Raw genomic sequence first — 21,793 nt, 5'->3', positions numbered from 1 at the left:
ACTGCATCAACACTCGACTCAAAAATTTTGAGAACAATGAGAGTTTAGGAGTGAGACTAGGGAAATGAGCACTGGTTCTTACTGAATTTTGATTGATTCATGCCACATTAATGGGTTTGGCCCATTTGCGAATGGCCCACTCTTTGGCAGTATCACTGTGTTTATGGGCACGAAGTATTGGGCTTCAGATTTGTTTGTAAATTCTGAATTAATGAACTTTTCAAAACGTATTCCGAATCGACTTTGAGGTGCAAATTGCCATGCAGATGCATGGCTGCAGCATCTCCAAAGCAAACATGCTTCTTCAGTCGACTAGGCATCGTGTCGGGAGATTATTTGCAAGCTCGGCCATCGCTTGCACCGAACGGCGTCCTCTCCTACTCTTTCAAGGAACCCAATTACCTGTTTATGTAAGCACACCAGAGGTCAATTCTCAGCTAAAGCACCTAGTCAAATCCGGCTACCTGCATGATGCTCGCAAGATGTTCGATACAATGACTCAGCGAGACGAGATATCGTGGACCACGCTGATATCTGGCTACGTCAAGGCCATGGACTCCATTGAAGCTTTGGCATTGTTTTCAAGGGTGTGGGTTGAGCCTCAAATGAACATGGACCCCTTTATTCTCAGCCTTGCCCTCAAGGCTTGTGCGCTCAGTGTAAATGTCAATTACGGGGAATCATTACATGGATATACCGTCAAAACTGGTTTTGTGAACTCAGTTTTTGTGGGTAGTGCCCTTTTGGATATGTACACGAAACTTGGGAAAATTGAGTTGGGTTGTAGAGTTTTTGATGAAATGCCGTTGAGAAATGTTGTGTCCTGGACTGCTATTATTACGGGGCTTGTTCGTGCTGGTTATAACAAGGAGGGGTTGATTTACTTCTCCGAAATGTGGAGATCAAAGGAGCAGGGTGATTCATACACTTTTGCTATTGTATTAAAGGCATCTGCTGATTCAGGTGCTTTAAATTTTGGGAGGGAGATTCATACTATCATGCTAAAGAGAGGTTTTGATGTGGTCTCCTTTGTGGCTAACTCTTTAGCTACCATGTATAGCAAATGTGGGAAGCTGGACTATAGTTTGCGTTTGTTTGAAAGAATGAGCACTCGGGATGTGATTTCATGGACCACAATAATAACATCTTATGTCCAGATGGGTGAAGAGGAAAATGCCTTTGATGCATTTGTAAGGATGCAGGAATCAGATGTAAAGCCCAATGAGTATACTTTTGCAGCAATTATCTCTGCTTCCGCCAACCTTGCAAGAATCCAATGGGGTGAGCAGTTACACGCCCATGTTTTACGGTTAGGCCTTGTGGATTCTTTGTCTGTGGCCAATTCCATTATGGCCATGTATTCGAAATGTGGACAGTTAACTTCAACTTCAATAGTGTTTCATGGGATGATCAGGAGAGATATTATTTCATGGAGCACCATAATTGGAGGGTATTCTCAAGGAGGTTATGAAGAAGAAGCTTTTGAGTATCTAGCATTGATGAGAAGGGAAGGACCTCGACCTAATGAGTTTGCTTTTGCTAGTGTGCTGAGTGTGTGTGGAAATATGGCAATTCTTGAGCAAGGGAAGCAGATCCATGCTCATGTAATGTCTATTGGGTTGGAGCGAACAGCTATGATAAAAAGTGCTCTAATCAATATGTACTCAAAATGTGGTAGTATAAAAGAGGCTTCACAAATCTTCTATGAAACAGAAAGTGATGATATTGTCTCGTGGACAGCCATGATTAATGGATATGCTGAACATGGTTACAGCCAAGAAGCCATTCATTTGTTTGAGAAGGTTCCCATGGTTGGTTTGAGACCAGACTCAGTTACCTTCATGGGCGTTCTTACTGCCTGTAGCCATGCTGGACTTGTTGATCTTGGTTTCCACTACTTCAATTTGATGAGTGATAAGTATGGTTTTGTTCCTTCTAAGGAACATTATGGTTGCATGATTGATCTCCTTTGCCGAGCTGGACGACTTAGTGATGCTGAGAACATGATAGAAAATATGCCTCACCAAAAGGATGATGTCGTTTGGTCAACTTTGCTTCGAGCATGTATGGTCCAAGGTGATGTTAATTGTGGGAGACACACTGCAGAGAAGATTCTTGAATTACATCCATCCTGTGCAGGGACTCACATTACCCTTGCTAACATTTATGCTGCCAAAGGAAGATGGAGGGAAGCAGCGGAAGTTAGGAAGATGATGAGATCAAAGGGAGTAATTAAGGAGCCTGGATGGTCTAGGATTAAGGTAAAGGATCAGGTTTCTGCATTTGTTTCTAGTGATCGGCGACACTCACAGGGTGAAGATATATATCGTATGCTAGACTTACTAGCTTCAAGGGAATCTGATATTGACGACTTGGATTCTCTTGTACACGATGCTGAAGATTAACAGAAGGGCAGATCCATACTTTAATTGTCATTGCATGTCGAGGCTATGATCCATTTACTTAGTTGCTGACTTGAGAGCTGCTTATACAAGCACAACTGCCAGCCAGTACTTGTCAATTCAACAGTGGCAAGAAGCTGATTCTGATAAACAAAATTCTATCGCAATGTGGACAGCAATGTGAATCTGTTCAGGAATATGAGCAAGCACAATCAAAGAATGAGGTTCTGAGGGCATCCATGTTGAAAGCCTATAAAGTCAAGTGAGATGAAATCTGCATCTGCAGCGTAGGGGCTGCCCCAAAATGCGTCAGACGGATTGTCAAGTAATCAAGGTTGTAGTCTTGTAAGAATTTATGGGCACTGTTGTCGATTATGCACATTTGTGCACTTCTTAAAGTGCAATCATAATGGTTTTTGCCTTTTTAAATCCAGGGATCTACCAACTTTCAGAATACTTTATCGGGCTGAGGAATCCAGAGTTTGTGAGATTAGAGTGATGCTGCAACCAATTTGTGTTTTGGTTTCTTCGTCAGCCAAGAAGATATAGGAAGCTGTTGAGGGACAATTGCAGGTGACAGCACAGAGTCTTACAAAAAGAACCGTGAAGATCTCGAGGCTTTGTGAACATCAGTTTCTGGTAATAAATTTGGGATGGAACAACTAGGAGTTGATTGGGCTGTTCACTGTTAAAACAAAATTGACCTGGTTGCACCTATTTTTTTGGCATCTGAGAACACTTTGCTTTTGGACGAGTGAACCATGCAATTTGTTTTCTCTATTTTGTCTTCCTCCCGCCACACCCATGTAAAATTTCTCATTTTCCTTTATCGGCATGTAGATTAGATTTAATGATCCAGCATATTTTAACTCAATCGTCTGGATCGAGTCCAAAGAAACGAGATCACAGAAGCAAAAATAACAGCAGTCTATTGCAAAGTTTCTAATCATTTCATTTTCTTTTGCCATCCTGTTTAAAAGGATGTCTGAACCCTCCTTGACGGGAGTGACGGGGGACGTTGTGTACACAAGCAGATACACATGGTGTCACTCCATTTAGTAATGCCAACTGAGTTCAGAAATGAATTTGTTTGCTACTTACGACCGTTATTAATCAGCTTTACAAAGTTCATTATTCATCCTTAAGCCAATGTTTAATCACATACAAAACAAAGCCTACACAAAATGCAGCCGCCGCCAAAGCAACGATTATCTGTATTGACAGATTGGAATTAAATGCTTCAAGCACGATAGACTTCCATGAAAAGAACCATAAAAGGGAAAAAGTTGACCCCACGGCAGCACCAACTACCACTTGGCCGATTGTATGCAGTTGTTGTGATACCCGTAACCATGACTGCAAATCCCAGAAAATATGATAGAGATAAGCAACCTATTCAATTCAGTTACTTCTCTGCTCAGAGAATTTATCATTTAAAGACCTCAGAGAGAACAGTTGTATTAAAAAGTGCAGTATTTAGCAATGATTAATTTCAGTATTGCTAATGCATCTTTGCTATGGAACTTTTGTAGATTCTATGCTGCATTTAAGGAGTGACATTATCATACATTATTCATACTTACCAGATATGAACCTATTGCCAAGGTAAATCCACTAATCATCAATGAGGCTTCATTTATCCCCAGCCATTCCACAACTGCAACACCAGGGAAACAATAGTTTACTAAACTGTCTACATAAAGCCAAAGCTTTGATAACATACAAACCACTAGCACTAAGACCAACAATCAAAATATAAATGAACCATGCCCTTCCCCAAAGTAGATCCTGGAAAATCAAGAGAACGAAATAATGGCAGATTCACATGAAAAATGTTTGGATTGAATTTTTCTTGCACAGGAATGCACTCTGCAGTTATAACAATCAATTGGAAAAGACTAAAAGAAATGCACAACCATATGTTGAAAAAATGAAATCAATCTATGTAACAGTCATTCTGCTGATTATTAGAATTTTGAAATTTGAAGATTTAAAAACTGCTAATGCAGATAATGAAGCAAACACTTCTGAAAGGTTCAAATTATTTTTCTTCTTACTAGTGCTTCTCTGCTTTCTAAACCATTCATCGCAATTTGACTAGTAGGAAGCATAAACTCAGTATAATGCGCCGGTAAGGCTGCATAATATACAAGTTATCTTGAAATATGCATTCCTCAGACTAAGAATTCAAGAATACCAAAATAAATTAACAACCAACCCCGGCTCCTTTTAATGGTATAAAAGGAAGAAAGGAATTACTTGACAGAATAATAAAGCCGCCAATGAAGAAAATGGATTGTGCATGAGAAGACGGCATTCCAGGATCAGATTTCAAAGTGGGAACAGGTCTCTCTTGGTTTAGAATCCGTTTGAGAACCATAGCTAGTGCAGAATTAATAACAGATCCCATGGTAGCCCACAAAGCTTCTGAATCATGCCTCCAGATAATGATAACACTAAATAATCCAGATACCAGCCACTTGCTCTGTCACCAACAGCAAATAAACAATTAACCTTATGACAACACAAGATTAAACAGCCTTATCAATCTTGAGTCATTTTTACTTTCCAAGCATAGCGTCCTCCGTTTCTCAGGCACATTTAAAAGTGCTTTCAAATAGTTAAAAGCAATTAATGTCCACCTGCAGTGTTCAATTGAAGTTGAGAAAAGACAAGTGCTTTTCTTTCAAGATCAGAAAACACTTGGTGTGCTTTCTGAATAATCACGAATAGCGCTTCCTAAAAACATGTCCCTAAAAGCACAGTAAGCCAAGCTACAGCTTTCTTGGAAAAATCACTCAATTGATCATTACGTTGACGTAATTCAATATAAACAAGAAGCCACGACTGAAATTACACAATCAAAGAAACTATACGCATAGCACCAAATAGAAAATAAATTTTTATAAAAAAAAGAAAAAGAAAAAAGATTTACAAGTTAAAGAGTAAAAGATATGCACACCAGACGATTAATAGTGGACTCCAGCCCAGAGGCAACTAACTTTGATGACCCATCAACAAGAGCTTCTTGTTCAAACACGTTAACATCTTCCTCAATATTACTACTACTGCTACCATTCCTAAACGCTGACGTTTTTATCAATTCAGTCATGTTTCTACTAACAAACCCAGCACCAAAAACGGAGCTTTTAATAGAAATTCGATCCAGCGAGCTTTTTTTCGTAAACGTAGGCTTTAAGGAGCCTCTGTCAAAAATTTTTAATGTGGGTTGGTGCAGAATGTTGGCTGTTGTTGACATTTTGGTTCAGCGGTTGCACGAACATAGAACACGGAAACAGATTTACCCCGCCAGCCATTTGTACTGTCTTAATTGTTTTGCATTTGTTTCAGTCGATGCGTTTGCGTGAAACTTCGAATTGTGAAAATAATAATAATAATAATAATAATGTGCAGCTGGCTGGCTGCCTCTTTTATTTGTTTTTTTTTTTAAGAGATTGTTAAATAAAGAAATAATTGATTCGGATTAATCCAAATGGGGAATCTTCAGTTTGATCCCTAATTTTATGGTTCCGATTCGCTCTGGAGAAGTAAAGAGTCTGATCGTCCACGTGGAACGATCATGCATAAACGGCTGAACTTGTGTTTCACCAACGCATACGTGCTCTTCTAAGTCTTTTTTTTTTTTTTGGAAAAAGGACACAGACACCCCAACGTTTAAAAAAAAGACACAAAATTCTTTAATATTTAAAAAAAGACATACAGACCCTAATTTCTTAACGGAAACAGTTTCGTTAAATCAGTCAAAGGTTAATATCGTAATTGCACATTAACAACAAATGAATTGACCAAAAACCGACACACGAACAAAACGCTTAACACACGCACTAACACTGCTCCTTCCAGATCTTGACAAAATCCTTAACAGACACACTCACACGGTTCGCCGGAAACTGCTGGAATTGCTGAGGTTGCCGGAAGTTGCTGGAACTGCTAGGGCTGCCGCAAGTCGCTGGAACTGCTAGGGCCGCCGCAAGTCGCTGGATCTGCTCGCGCTGCCGCAAGTTGCTGGATCTGCTCGCGTTGCCGCTGCGTTGATCGAGACCGCATCTGGCTGCTGCTCGTTCGTGTGGCTGCTGCTCGTGCGTGGTTGCTGCTCGTTCGCGTGGTTGCTGCTCATGCATCTTCAATCCACAGTTCACTTATCTTAAACTAGCTTTTCCCTCTTTAATTTTCTTTTTTTTTACTAAATTAACTTTATTTCTTTTTATTATCATTCCAAATCCACTAGAATTTTTGAGAATTTTTGGACAATTAATTAATTTTGGAGAATTTTAGACAATTAATTTCACTGAAGAAGTGAGCTTACCATGGGCATAATGCAAAAAAAGCTTGTACTGGTTTATTGGAGATTTATTGTGCTTAATTTATCAATGAAAAGCTTGTACTGGTTTGCATATGGTAACAAATAAAAGTAGGCAATACTACAACGACGTCCCAACAAGCTATGAGAGGAAGTTCACAAGCTAGGAGCCAGAGTTGTCATACAAATTTGTGAATGAATAATGTTTTTTTTTTCAAAAAAATATTATGGTTATTGTTGTAATGATTACCAGTATCAATTTGATACAATATTATGATATAAGGATTATTTGTTATGTTTATTGGTGGTTTTTTATATCTATTCGATATGTTATTTAGTACAATTAAGATGTTGTTAACCAGTTTTTTTTTTTAATTTTGTTGATTATACTAGTTTAAATGATTGACATATGAAGAATTGTTATTTTTATAGTATTAATAATTAATTTTATTTATTTTTATTCTTGAATAATGGATTAAAATTATTTAGCTTGTAGAGAATTTGAAAAAAAATTATTAATAATTTTATTATAAAAAATTTAATAGAGAAATTGGATAACAAGGGTATATTCGTAATTTTATTAATAATATATGGGTAAAATAGACAATGAAAATTTTTTTTTAATGCTAGAAGGATATAACGGTAATTACACGTTAAATTTATAATTTCCGTTAAAACTAACGGTTTCCGTTAAGAAGTTGGGGTCTGTATGTCTTTTTTCAAACATTAGAGAGTTTTGTGTCCCTTTACTAAACGTTGGGGGTGTCTGTGTCCTTTTCCTTTTTTTTTTTAAACTGATGTTACGTAAGGTATTTATGACAGCTAACAGCTTCTATTTTAGTAGATAATTACTGATATTTATAATAAGATGAATAAATGACACTACAATTTTATATTAAATTTTATAAATTACTTGTTTAGACAAATAATTCACATAAGTATTTGAACAATGTCTATTTTACTCACATTTTGTAAGAGAGAAAGACTATAAATTGACTTCACTCAATCATGTTTAATTGAGAGAGGATTTTAGTTCATAAAAACTTGAATTACTGTGCATCGCTCTTTAAATTTGTAAAAACCATGAAGAGTTAAGCTATTTAAACTTGATAAATTTTCCTTTACTTCCATTTTAAAAAAGTAAATTTATTATCAAAAATTTAAAATTTAAAAATCTGAAAAATACTCTTTACTAATCTATTTCTCTCTCTTTTACAATTGTATATTCTCTCTCTCCTCTGTTATTCTACAAACTAAATACTTAATTTCACTCTCTTTTGAATTTTTATTTTTACTTTTCTTAATATATCATGATCTATATTTCATACTTTTTATTTATAAGAGTTTTTTTTTCTTGATATTCATTAGCTTTTTTTTCTTAATATTCATTAGCTTTTGTATTTAGTAAAAAATAATTTCTTGATATTCATTACTTTTCATGGATGACAAAATTTTGTTAAGGTTCATTTTTTTAATAGTGGATTTTATTCTTTTTAATTAATGATAACATTGTTTTGCATATAAAAAAATATGAATAAATTGATTTGAATTTGTGAAATTGAGAAGAGAAAGAAAAGAAAGGGTTAATTAAATTATTTTTAGATAAAAAAATTCTTAATTAAAAAAGATGTAGAGAAAAATTTGATAGGTTCAAACTAGGGACGGCAAAAAGCTCAGGCCGGCCCAACCTATTCCCACTGGTTTTGGCCTAAGTTTCGTACATGAGGGCCTAGAAAAGAGTTTAGAAAGAAAAAAAAAAAAATCTAGGCCAAACCCAAGCACTTTATTTTCGAGTTGGCAATTGGTGAGGTGTATATATGTTAAGCATACGAATGGCCTGCTAAATTCATTCTACTTTTAAAGTAGTTGACGCTCTTTCACCAACAGACCAACTCCTTTTTTGTTTTTTTTTTCATTTTTTTTAAATTGTCAAATTGTCTAGTTTGATTGAGGACAAAGACATCTCTAAGTAACAGTAACTATGGTATTTAATTTAAGTTTTTTATTGTACTTGGCCAGTTGCATTGGGGCATCAAACTATTCAAGCGGGGCCAGATCCTTTGTACCATTCATTTTTTGGGCCATTATAAGTGGGCTCTCTTCATAAGGGTCAGGTCCAAAACTCTGTCGTTTTAAAATTAAAAAGGGCTGCAATTTCAAGGAGTGTTAGCCTACTGGCACCACCCTCCAATCTCCTCATAAAACCTTTTTTTAATTATTTTTATTTTAATTTCAAAAACGTTATTTTTAAATTTAATTTTCTTATTCTTAAATTTCAAAGTAGTATTTTTTTTTTGCAATTTTTTTATTATCCTACAAATAAATTAAAATATTTTTTGGGTAATGGATTTTTTAATATCAATTATTAAGTTAAATAACACATCTTTTAAATTGTACTTAAAAGCAATCTTAAATATAAAAAGTCTTAATCAGTAAAAAGTAGGAAAAGAACAATAGATTATTACTAAATTTTTACAATCTATTTTACAAGAAGGAAGTGATGTAGAAAATAAAAAGGAAAAATATAGATTGATTATAAATAAAAGTAATCCGTTCAACAAATTTATAAATGTGTTTAATTTTTATTTATCTTTAAATGTAATTTTATCTAAAGTGGGATTTTATAAGGATAATCAAGGGGTGCAAATAGGTTCACTCTTTTAGGAATGCGCGAGTTAACTGCCCAGGAGAGATTACCTTCAAATCTATTGTTTCCTGAAATTTTGAATGCCTTTTAAGATATGAACATGACAAAACAATAAAACTATACGCAGTCTTTGTACTTGATAGCTTTTTAACTAAGTACAAAAATATGGAATAATTGAAGATTGCGAATGCCCTTTCGTTCGCATCGTTCAAAACAATTACAAATTAATAGAAGAAAAATTATTCACCGACTACTTGATTTTTTATATTTTATTAAAAATATAATTTTTTTTCTGACAAGAATCGATATGAAAAGTTATCATTGTTCCACTCTTATCATAACCTTATTAGAATCCTGTTGACATCAAAGAGTTAAATTTGTCATTTAAACTAAACAACTGCTGGTGCGTTCTTGCTATCCCAAATACCCAAATTGAACCCAAGAAAAAAGATAAAACTACAAAACAAAACCAAATCAAAATTTCAAAAACCCAAATCATGTCGTGGATAATATTTGAAGGATTATTGCCCTTGTCATCATAGCAAAAATGCCATCAATTGCAGGAATTGCTCAATATCACATTCACAAAGCCACTCGTGGCCCCCAAAGCGTGTCGGTAATAATATGTGGGATGTGGGTATGGAGAAAAGGGACAAGAAGCTTATCAAACAACTCTTCAACACTTCCTCCGATTAGAAGTTGACTCGCCTTTCTGCAAGCTTTGCCAATGGACTGAATAAAGTGCTCAAAAGCTATTTTAGCTTTGCTTATCAAGACTCAAGTAAATGCAATATGTTCACTTTCTGATCTTTTGTACATGAATCTACTTAAGCTTTTAAATTGTTTTCTAGAAAAAAATACTCTATCCAACTATGAATTTAGGAAATTGATTAAGGCTAACAAGTGTAGTGAAGAGATCGCAACAACGGCTACAAACGATTTAGGTGGGGAAGAAGAAGGTGTTTTAGGGTTGTTTAGTTGTTCTTAACATTTGTGATCTAATTTATTTATTATTTATTTTAAAGATTTTTTGTTTGATAATTATTTATTTTTATATGGAACTTCTATTATCTAATTTAGTTATTTTAAGGATTTTTATTTGATAATTATTTATTATTTTAAGGTTTTTTTTGTAATTACCCCTCTCTGACTAAAAAGTCATGTTTTTAGCTTGGATAAAATAGTCATTTTAGGTTTTGCGAGCAAAATAGTTATTTGACCAATATTCTATTAAATACCCTAACGGTGTTATAACAAGAGTGGAGCAGTGATACACTTTGTAGAGTTGGGGTGGATTGTTGCCAAAATATATATATATATATATATTTGTGTATTTTTAATAAAATGTGAAAAATCAGATAATTGGTGGATAATTTTCCTTAATCGAATTGTCAATGATGTGAGAATAGGCCTTGATGACTTATTTTATGAAAAAGAACATTGAGGTGCATTTGCCGTTTGATATCCTTTTTAAAATGGAGTTTTGGTAAATAATAATTGAGAATGATAAAGATGTTTTTAATAATGGTATTTTGTTAGAATGAAATTGCCTTTGGTGTCATTTTAGAAATAACATTTTCTCGAATAATCTATGAGAATTATGGGTGGATACGGCTCGGTCCGGATTGAAATTAAGCAGAACCGATTTAAATCGGTTATTTTATAAAAAGAACAAAATAAGAACTGAACTCAATAAAAACCGAACATAAACGGATCTTTTTGAATCGGTTCGGTTCGGTTTTTTCAGTTTTGGGCCTGTTGGGCCTATTTTGAATTTTTAAATTTTTAGCCCATTAGGCCTCATGAATGTAATAATTTTTTTCAACAATTAATTTATCCTAATTTCATTACAAATATTAACAATAAATATAAAGTATTCAAAACACATTTTATCACTAATATCTTACTAATTACTAATAAGGTATTTACAAAATATTTTAGTTATCTTACGCAACCAATTAAAATTTAACACGTTTCTATTTAAATAAAATTTCAATAATAACTCAATTTTTCAGTTCAATTTTTTTTTTACAAACTATATATTTCGGTTATTTTTTAAAATTAAAATCAATTCAAACGGAACGGTTCGGTTCGGTTCGATTTTTACTAGTGCACGGTTTTTTGGCCCACCTCTAATGAGAATAGAGGTGGAGGAAGATCTTTTAAAAGAGTTTAGAAGTATTCTAGCCAAAGCTCTAGTAGTCTAGTGTGTTGAGTGCATATCTAGTGCAGGTATCTTTTGCGGAATGCGCAATGATTTTCCTCTCGTTCCTCAGTTAGATTTTTAAACTCGTCCAATTATGTATTATATATAATGTTTAATGCTTGAAAATCATCAGTTTAATGTTTAATGCTTTCATGTGCACTGTTGTGAACTTATGTGTACTACTTATCAAGTTGAAAATCAGTTTTCTACCAGCAATAAGTTGAAAGTCAGTTTTCTACCAACAGCACTTGAATCACTTTAGCCGACAAGGCGAGTCCACCATGTCAGCTTTCAAGACATTTTTTTTCTCTCTTCTTGAGGCTTTAGAGATAATGGCCATACGCTTAGCTTTCATGCATGATTGAAACAGTGGTCCTGCAAAGAGAAACAAAGAATTATATATCGTATATGTATGCCAGCGCACATAGAATTTACGTGGCTTCATATTGGCGAGGCCCCATGAATCTTTTATTCTTTGAAATTAAAGCCTTACTGCACAGGAGACGAAATTAAATTCAAGCAGATCTGCTCCGTAATGAAATAGTGTAATTCCTAAATTAAATTGGCGCAGTTTTGATTACCAAAATGCCCATTTCACGTCTAATTGTGCAACAGTTCAATGATATCTCGATCGATTAGAATTTGTTCATTTAAGAATTACGAGAGAAGGGATGGTTCAATACAAATAATTAAATGGCACAAAGATCAAAGCCAAAAAAGAGCGAAAGTTAATACGGATATGAAGATTGAAGAAAGAAGGGCCGCCGGGGGGCCAAGTAAGAAGTCAAGAGAGCTACGACGCGTGTAGTGAGGGGACGTGATGAGATGACGAAAAATAACAGCACTTAAAGAGAGTGTGCGTGAGTGTGTGCATCGATCCGTCTCGGTCAACCGTCAAGTTCTCAATCCCAAGTGCTGAGATAAAACAGAAGACTGTTTGGACAGCAATGAGCATAGGGTCACTGTTTCGTCATGTCGGGGTTTTATCATCCTCATGTTTAATTACATATTTTACTACTCTTCAGCCTTCGCTGGAGCTGTTGTAGTGCAGCAAACTCCTGTCTTAATCAACATTGAATTGAAGAACCCCTGTTATTACTGTCTATTGGCCATTGCTCTGGTAGTAACTACAAGCTAGTGAAAAACTTTAGAATAGCTCTTACTATTAATTTAATTGATGCTTCCATGATATGATGTCTAATAAGTTTAATATAACCATTATTTGTATGATAATATATTAAAATAAATATACACATATTATAATATTATTTATTTATTATATGATTAACATAATACCTCTTATATATTTTAAAATTTCTCAAAGCTAACAATCCATATGTTTATGTGTTTTGTTAGCTTAAGTCAATTTAAAATCACTTTTTTATGAATAAATTATTTTTTATTAAATAATTAAATGGTAATAAAAAAAATTATTTTTAGATCAACTATAAATGACATATAATGTAAAACTTAGCAATGCAACTGCCATACATATATACATACATACGTACGTACATACATATATATACACAGGGGTGGACGCCATGTAAGACTAAAGGGTGCCATGGCCCCCCCGGATTTTAAAATATTTTGAGATTTTTGAATAAAATATGAATAATTCACACACTGATCCCTGTACAATTAAGTTTGGCCCCCCTTAAATTTCCTCCTGAGATCTACCCCTGTATATACATACTCAAATAGTTAATTTACTGGCCTGCCGATATATTATATGTGAACCAGCTTTACATGATTCATGCACGAAAGATATAGACTAGCGAGACTCATAATTTTTGTATGATCTCTTGAATTATCAGCGTTCTATTATCCATGGGCTATGGCCTTTTGTATCACATACGCAATGAAGCTAAATTATTGAGATGTAAGAACTAAGAACGAATGCAAAGGATAGAATATCTGAATTCTTTCTTTTCGACGGTATATCAGTATGAGCTAGCTCATCTGTGATAGCCATTTTACTTTCTGGTTAAAGAACTTAGTGCACGTCATTTCCTAATCAATTTTCTAACTATTTTACTCTGGGAATGGTAGTACTTGAGATTTGGCTTTGAAAATCTCATATCTTTGGAGTGCAATAGACGCAGAAGCTGTACATGCAAATGCAATTGCATATTGATGTGGGGGCCTCGCCTGGCAGTCCAAATCTCCAACTTACAATATAATAATAAACAAACATTATTAACATTAGTAAAAAAAAAGCCTTGCCAGAATATTAGGTAGAAATTTGACAAAATTAGAGGAGCCAGCCGTCCCACTCCCAGGTCCCAGCTTGCTAGCTACCGACCTAGTTTTTAAATATGAATGTTACAAAGTACTCACTTTCAGCAATAACTCATTGCACTATAGTTTTTTTTCTTTGTTTTTTTTTTTCAATTTTTTCAATTCGATATGCAAACATTAGGACATTTAGCATGCCGTTTTATTATTATTATTATTATTATTATTATTATTATTTATTATATGAGACTATTGCTTAAAGTATAACTCATATTACATGAGATCATAACTGATATTTACAAATCAAATTATTATTGAGACCAACTTACATCAATACTTATGAAACTCCGTTTAAATTTTTAACCCTCACTAATATTCAAGAAATATTAACTCTACTCACACTTAAAGAGAGAAGAATACCTTCACTCATTTTATTATTATTTAAAGCAATTGCATGATTAGCCAAAAATAAATAAATATTGACACATTGATTATATGTTTTAAGGTAAAAGGAGAATGAGGTTGAGGTTGAGGTTGAGCAATGGGCAACTACGTTGCCTTTCAAAAAGAGGATTCAAATTGAAAATATTAAAGCCGCTGGCGTGTCTGACAATCACATCTGGGTAGCTCTGGTTTTGAACAGTTTTTCTTTAATGCAAAAATCTATCACCTCGACCGATACCTAACCTGAAGGGAGGGAAACAGAAGACCATTTGTACCAAAAAGCTCGCTTCGCTTTGAACAGTGACCGTGAGGTTGGGGAATCCAATTCAAGGTCACGTGCCCGTAGCCCTCCTGACTTGCTGCAAAATGTGCAATTTGAGTTTCGACTCTGGTCCCCGGCTCCGTTGCGATGCCCGCCCGCTAACCCAACCTTCCCTCTCAAATGTTCATTTTTTAGAAACGCATAATTTGCTGCTTATAATATAACAATATATTAGGCCGATGCGCAGCAATTATTACATTGAAACTTTTATTCGGAAAAAATATAAAGCAAAAAGAGAGGGAATGGGGGGCCACCTTGTTCATATCATAGCCCCCGGCCCGCCCCCGTCGATCGTCTCTATCTCATTTTTTCAATTTCAATCCTAAAGAAAACGACATCGATCAACAAAATCTAATAAATATGAAAATGAAAGTTATCATTACTCTTTCCCTGTCCCCTGGCTTTCTAATCATCGTTCTTAAGTACAGAGTCAGACAAGAATAATGAAATTTAGCACTTTCAATGTTGCAATTTCGCTACGCTGTAATAATAACGAAGGCGGTTTTTGTTTGATGTCTCGCCTCGCGCCTCACATCACGTGAAAGTGTGCAAGCGCCCAACTTCATCGTAGGATCCTATTCATATGATCTCATCTAATCTTTTAGAGATTTTGTACAATATTTATTTTAGCGACGGTTTAATTATATATGATTAAGATTTAATTATCTTTATTTTTTAATTTATTAATATCTAATCACGTTAATAAGATCTGTGAAAAAAAAAACACAGATCAAAAGAGAATCCTAATCCAAGTCATATTGTATATATCACACACTATTATGCACTCTCAATTTACTCCCATCATCTCATCGGCTAAAACAATTAATCATCGTATACACACACACACACGTTTGTCCTAATTTTCGTCCTTTAGTCATTATTTTACTTCAGAGACAATCATTATGAAAATGTAGTCATTATTTTCAGTGCAATGAGATTACATCCTCATACGAATTATTCAAACTGCAATTTTGTTCTTTGGCAATTCCTTTTTCAATTTATAAAGTTGATTATTGGACAAGTTATTGGTCTCGTGTCAATAGTTTCAAAATATATTTTACATGTCGCTTATATATTAGTGTATATCATATATCTCATGTAGTGGTTAGGAAAAATTCTTAAATATTCTCGGTGCATACATTAATTCTAATTTCTACACACATGACAATAATACAAGAAATAAGAATAACATATAATAAAAATTACCTAAGATAGTGGATGAGAATTCTTTTATGAGCAAAATATAGGTGCATGTGTTACGGTATAGATGGTGGTTAATAGATAAAAATATAATAATAATTAAATTTCAATCATATAAAATCACAAAATATAAATAATTTCATGAGAGAATTCTCACTTATAATTAATACAAGGTTTTGTATAAAATGCTTGTATATGTCCTCCATGAGCTTGTTAGAGAAAATTTTTGTTAACTACATATGTATTTTGAATTAAACCAATCACCAAAATGAAAAAAGAACAAACAAATAAAAATAAAAAATCTAAAGACAAGGCAAATTGAGTGATTTGATTGGGTAGTCCCAATAAGATAATCGTGAAATGAAAGAATGTTCAATATTTGTAAGAATAAAAATATTGTAATAGTTAATTATTGGATAAGAATAATATATAACTAAGGGCCAGTTTGGGAATGCTGTAGCTTTTAAAATAATTGCTGTTAGCTGTGCTGTAGAAATAATCAGCTGTGAAGAGAATCAGTTAAGTGTTTGGTAAATTTTGTTTCAAGAAGTACTGCGAGTTTTTAAAGCAGTTATGGACGTTTGATAAATTTTACTGTTAAACTGCTGAGAGAAAATAAATGACTAAAATATCCATAATATAAGATAAAATTTATTTATATATATAAAAACATGTACATATAATATTTTTAATTGTCTATTATAATAATTTTTACTAAAAATAAAATTTATAATATATTTTTTTTATTTTTTTTCTTAAAACAATTGATAATTAAATTAATAATATAGTGAAATAAATTTAATAATAATTCGACCAATAAATTGATATTAATAAATTTATATTTATGAATTATAATACAAATTTTTTTATAAATTATTTTGTTTCCAATTTGAATAAGGATAATTTTGGATTTAAGTAATAATTTTAAGGATATTTATGGAATTGTATTAAATGATAAAATTGATTTTCAAAATCAGAATCTAAAAGTTACTCCTTCCCGGCTTTTCAAAATCAGCTGTAGGAGAAGCTGATTTTGACAAAAGTGATTTTGATTTTTTTTTACCAAACACTAAAACTAGCTTTTAGATTTTCAAAATCACTTTTAGGTCTCTTAAAAGCAATCCCAAACGGGCCCTAAATCTAATTGGTGGATTGCTTGTGTGATAACAAATTATAAAAAGATCGACATGGTTTAACTTAACACTGTATCCAAATTCTATAGAAATATAAACAGAGTCACTACCTTAATATGGTATGGTATGACTCAAAGATTATAAGGAATAATTAAATTCAAGTTAATTTAAAAAAAAAACGATTAAAGAAGAGTAAAGAATGTTTTAAAATTTACTGCGTCTATAAGAGGCAAAGATCTGTCCCCAGAAACATTTCAGCTGTGTGAAGTTGGGAGAGAGAGAGAGAGAGAGAGAGAGGGAGAACTTAAAAACCTTTGGGTGCATTTTTCTCTAGTTATCAGTTATCAGCCACTAGTGTGTCTCACCTTGACGCACTCTGAGTGAAAAATGGATATATTCAACAACGATTACAACAACGTGGAGGCGGAGGAAGGCAACGCTATAGCGTTAGCACGAGATAATGATCGGGTCCGAAGCATGGGGAAGGCTTTCCGAACAATCGAGCTCTGCATCGCTCTCTTTTTCCTCTTGTGGATGCTGCTTCGCCTCCCTTTCGCCATCAAAATCTTCGCCGAGTTACTCCGTCAACTTGTTTTCCTCCTCCTCACGCCTCTTAGCATTCTCCTGCTCTTCGGCGTTACTGTCACCGCTGTCATGGTCAATTCTTACAAAGTCTCCACCCAAAACATCTCCGACCAGGAAAACGTTGGAATCAATTTCTGTCAAAACATCATTAACGTGGGCGACCTTCAGGAAACGGTCGAGTTCCACTTCCACCACCACCAGCTGGAAGTTGAAGCTCCGTACGGTTTTGAAGTTGAGAACACGCCACGATTGTCCGAGGAGCAGCAAGTGGATGAGGAAACTACGACTGTGTACGAGGACAAGGAGATGATCAGCTGTGGCCGTGATCGTGCAGTAAGAACCCCCACTACTGCCGCGTTTGAAGATGATGTCGCTGATGACGTGGAAATGGACGTGGATTCGGATCCGGAACCGGAAGTAGTGAACCAGACGGAGGCAGAGACAGTAATGGAGAAGAGCATCACGATATCCGACGGCGACGACGTCGTTTTACAGATGAAACGACGATGTTCGAGTCCAAGAGATCATTTGAACGACGCTGATTTTAAGAAGACTATCGACGCCTTCATTAAAAGGCAGCATGAATTTCTTAAGTTGGAGAATCGTTGCGATTATTCTGCGGAGAAGCGTACGTGTATTAATTGCTCTTAGCTCTCTCTCTCTCTCTCTCTCTCTCTCTCTATCTATATAGAGCTTGCCCACTCTATCCTTATTAAATTACAAGGTCTAAGAAGAAGAACATCATAATAATTAACTTAATTACTTCTCCAGCATCGTGCGCTGTCCTATCCCGTGATGTTTTAATTTTCTTTTTCATCTGTTGTAAATGTTCGTGTAAAATCAAGGCCCTGTCATGGCGCTAGCTAGCTGTTCTGTATTTCTAGTGTATTATCTCACTCTTTTGAGTGTTTCTTTTCTTTTTATTTAATGTGTATGAGTACGTGTTTTATTAGTTACGATCAGCTGTATTTAGTTATGAATATGTTTTAAACTAAAGAAGAATATACATGCATGTAGCTACTATATATACGCATATATATTTTGGGGGGAAAACAATTCGGGTTTTTGTGGGTTCTAAATTAAAAATGACAAATAAAATGTGGATGGTGGTGTTCTTGTTATAAAAATGATGGCAATAATCATGATTATGGAACTTCCAATTAAGAAGCATGTGTGGGTGAACCGTCATCAAGGCGGCAAGCTTTCATAGCCCATGAGTGATGAAGCTGCTTTTTATCATTTTCTAATTAATAACATACTTGAATTCTGTCACGGAAAAGAGATTATTCGTAGAAAGCTCTACAGTGTCAGTTGTTGGAATGATAGATAAATTAAAAACGCACACCGGGTTTTTCTTGATGGTGCCCATGACCGTGAGCATAATGTCCCCACTCGGATCATACTTAAGCTTTTTGTTAATTTCTAGTGCATAATTAATAGCACCAATCATCCTACAATAATAAAAATGTACTTAACTTTCACTATCCCCCTACAATCTCTCTAGTAAAAGTCACTTTTATTTTTCGATCAAGAGATTAGATTCTTTATATAGCCAAATTAATTATATTGCTTGTTAATTGTTTTGGCCTAACTTTATTATTTGTTGCTTCTTTTATCTTCACTTTAATCTGGGCAGTCATGATTAATTCCACCGAAAATGACTATTTGGGCGGTTCAGTTAGTCATCTAATAACATATTTAAATGTAATTTAAACCCAACTTTTGCACTCAATAATGGCCTTTTTCAGAGACATGTAATGAACCTACATACTTTTGACCTTTTCTTCTTTCCTCAAAATTCTTTTTGTGCTTCTTTAGTGGTTCTTTATTTGAAGATGGTATGGTTATTTAGGCGAGTAGTAATGGAGATTATAGTGGTGGTTACCAAGGGACACTGCCTTTTAATTAAGAGGAAATGCACATTATATATGTAGGATTTCATTTCTGTCCTCAACTTGCTGTTATCCATTTGATGTTAACCAAAAGAGAACTTTTGTTAGACATTTTCGTTTGTGTTTACCTCAAGATGAACATCTTTGTCCATTGCACCGCACTATTGAACTAACATTCTTCCATAAATCTATACTAGGCAAATTCCTTGCCACTAGACTCACTCAAAAATCACTCTTTTAATGGGATTTTTAACAGTTACTAGTCAATATATATATATATATAAGAAAAGCTAGATTGGAACCATGTTCACAGAACTGAGCATCCACTAGACTCTAGAGAATCAACATTATCATCCGAGAGGGACCTGCTCTTAATAAGAATGTGCTTTCCTATTCCTAGCTGCTATCTAACTAGTTTTACATGCCATATTTATCATCTTAAATCAATTAAGGTACTCTACATACAATATAAGAAGTGCCTTGTTCATGTGCTCCATATTCTCCAAGCTTTTCTTTCACCCTATAACAAACAAAATGGTTTACAGACTCGGTAGCTGATATTTTACAGAATTTTGGCATAAAAATAAAGTTCCTGAGATGGGCCATCAATATAGTGATCAAACGGAGCAGCATCTGCACTTATTCTTCTATAAGAAAAGAACCAGCAGTATCTTCAAATCTGGTACTTAGGTTTCTGCTATTGGGTCCTAAACTAATAAACCAAGATGGATCCAGTTCTGAAGTAACTGGCCTCCTTTGTATTGGGTTTGTTTGGTTTCGTAGGATTTATGCAACTCTCAAATGACTCCACCCATTGTGTTGGAGAACTAATGCCATGTAAAACTCTGCCTTTTCATCATGACAACAATGGAATTATCTCTGTATCACATTATTTCATGTACCCTTTACCCTAATTGTTATAAACAACATACTTTCATCTTTTAACTCCTTGTAGCCAAATTCATGACCAACTCGGGACTAGATAAAGCTTTGGGTTCACATGCCCACCGAATTGAGAAATACAATCGTGGGAAAGAAATTGACTGATTTATATCACAACCATTACAAATCAACTTGATCTGAAAAAGCTTTGGAATAAAGGGTCTATGTTTGCTTACATCAAGTGCATCGGCATTCCCAAATACTTTTTGTGAGGACGAGAACCAAGTTACAATACATACAACGACACGTGTCTAGCAAATATCTTACACATGAACCATCTATGGGGCCTATGTAAATTAGTACAATATTGAGTAGTGACAGAAGAGAAATAATGGAAGAGGAATCCCATTATAGTATAGTGGCAGTTCAAATGATCAATAAATGGAGTTCCTGTCCAATTTGTTAGTCAGGACTCAGGAACGAGGATGTACTAAATTATAGCTGATGGGCAGAATTAGTTGGATTAGATTAGAACTAAATTATTATGGTGTTTATATAAACCCTCAAAGGCTACGGAACTTCAAATGATAACGATGTGCAACACTCTTTAAAAAGAGGAAAAATGAGGCTTTAACTTTGACATAATCACATATTTACCACAAAGAATGGGCTACAGCAGTGTAGGAGCACAATCATTTGTAAAAACCAGGCCAAAGAAAAAAAAAAGAACTTTAACAGCTTGCAGTGCATAGATAGACAACTTAGCTGTTAGCTAACAGAGTTGGAAAATTGACAAGTTCAACTTCTTATTGTTTTTTAGGCTCTGTTCGTGGGCGGGTCCATTCGACATTATTTGGTGCTCTTCATTGTTTGTTATTGCTCAACGGTAATGTTTCTTTCGGTGGCTCTTTCCTTTTTCTCTGATGAATTGCTTGTGCTCGATTTTACTTTAATCCTTTCTTATATAATTCTCCATTGATTCACTACGATCAATGTGTCATCGTGACAGACTGCTATATTGGAATTCAATCTTGTTCTTTTCTTTACTCTGCATCCTTAAGCTGAATGCATGGATATCAGCAGCACATGGGTTCTGCTGATTAGCAAATGCCAAAATGATATAAATAAACTGTCACGATGATGATATTTTCTGCTATTTCTTTTGCAAGGATTAGGAAATTGCTTTGATCTCTTTTTATGATTATTCTGATTCATTGTGTGGTAACATGTCATCTATGGTTGCTTAATTATCTAGGTCTTAATTACCTTATAAAATTCTGTGGCAAATTGATTCGCATTCACCGCATTAACTGGCTGCGTATGTGGTCCATGCAATTAAGTTCATGCCCTGTTTTTAAATGTTAAAATTGCCCGCTTTGTTGTTGGGCCTGTTATGTGCATTGCGTGAATAGATTTTGATTGTCTTATTCAAAAATAATGGTTACCAAAAATAAATAGATGGGTAAATTTCCTAATAGAAATGCTGTCTAACTTGAGTTTCTACATGTGTTTCTAAAGAAC

The 21,793-nt window shown here is 34.4% G+C and overlaps 3 protein-coding genes across 3 annotated transcripts; 2 read left to right on the top strand and 1 right to left on the bottom strand.

The window, feature by feature from the left end:
* Positions 1-104: 104 nt before the first annotated feature.
* On the top strand, positions 105-3,511 carry LOC102613409 (putative pentatricopeptide repeat-containing protein At3g47840). The gene is made up of 2 exons (XM_006466771.4): positions 105-2,736; positions 2,837-3,511. The coding sequence occupies exon 1, from the start codon at positions 261-263 to the stop codon at positions 2,403-2,405; it is 2,145 nt and encodes a 714-aa protein (XP_006466834.1). The 5' UTR covers positions 105-260; the 3' UTR covers positions 2,406-2,736; positions 2,837-3,511.
* Positions 3,332-5,818, bottom strand: LOC102613696 (lipid phosphate phosphatase epsilon 2, chloroplastic). Its single transcript, XM_006466772.4, has 4 exons — positions 5,365-5,818; positions 4,662-4,887; positions 3,986-4,059; positions 3,332-3,758 (listed from the first exon to the last, which is right to left on the bottom strand). Exons 1-4 carry the CDS (start codon positions 5,659-5,661, stop codon positions 3,534-3,536), a joined length of 822 nt encoding a protein of 273 aa, XP_006466835.1. The 5' UTR covers positions 5,662-5,818; the 3' UTR covers positions 3,332-3,533.
* An 11,482-nt stretch (positions 5,819-17,300) lies between these two features.
* LOC102623882 (uncharacterized) lies at positions 17,301-18,149 on the top strand. Its single transcript, XM_006467085.3, has one exon. It carries the CDS (start codon positions 17,301-17,303, stop codon positions 18,147-18,149), a length of 849 nt encoding a protein of 282 aa, XP_006467148.1.
* The last annotated feature ends 3,644 nt before the right edge of the window (positions 18,150-21,793 follow it).

The sequence above is a fragment of the Citrus sinensis genome, chromosome 7, assembly GCF_022201045.2.
Source record: "Citrus sinensis cultivar Valencia sweet orange chromosome 7, DVS_A1.0, whole genome shotgun sequence".
Classification (NCBI taxonomy): Eukaryota; Viridiplantae; Streptophyta; class Magnoliopsida; order Sapindales; family Rutaceae; genus Citrus; species Citrus sinensis.
The sequence above is the reverse complement of the archived record's forward strand: the minus strand, read 5'-3'. Positions and strand labels throughout refer to the sequence as shown.

What these genes read in the sequence shown, in the direction of transcription:
- LOC102613696 (XM_006466772.4), bottom strand. Translation starts at nt 5,661, where the DNA reads ATGTCAACAACAGCCAACATTCTGCACCAACCCACATTAAAAATTTTT. An exon ending in AGTCCACTATTAATCGTCTG is followed by an intron (nt 4,888 to 5,364) that starts GTGTGCATATCT and finishes TGTTGGTGACAG; the next exon opens with AGCAAGTGGCTGGTATCTGG. An exon ending in TGGCAATAGGTTCATATCTG is followed by an intron (nt 3,759 to 3,985) that starts GTAAGTATGAAT and finishes TGGGATTTGCAG; the next exon opens with TCATGGTTACGGGTATCACA.
- LOC102613409 (XM_006466771.4), top strand. Translation starts at nt 261, where the DNA reads ATGCAGATGCATGGCTGCAGCATCTCCAAAGCAAACATGCTTCTTCAG.
- LOC102623882 (XM_006467085.3), top strand. Translation starts at nt 17,301, where the DNA reads ATGGATATATTCAACAACGATTACAACAACGTGGAGGCGGAGGAAGGC.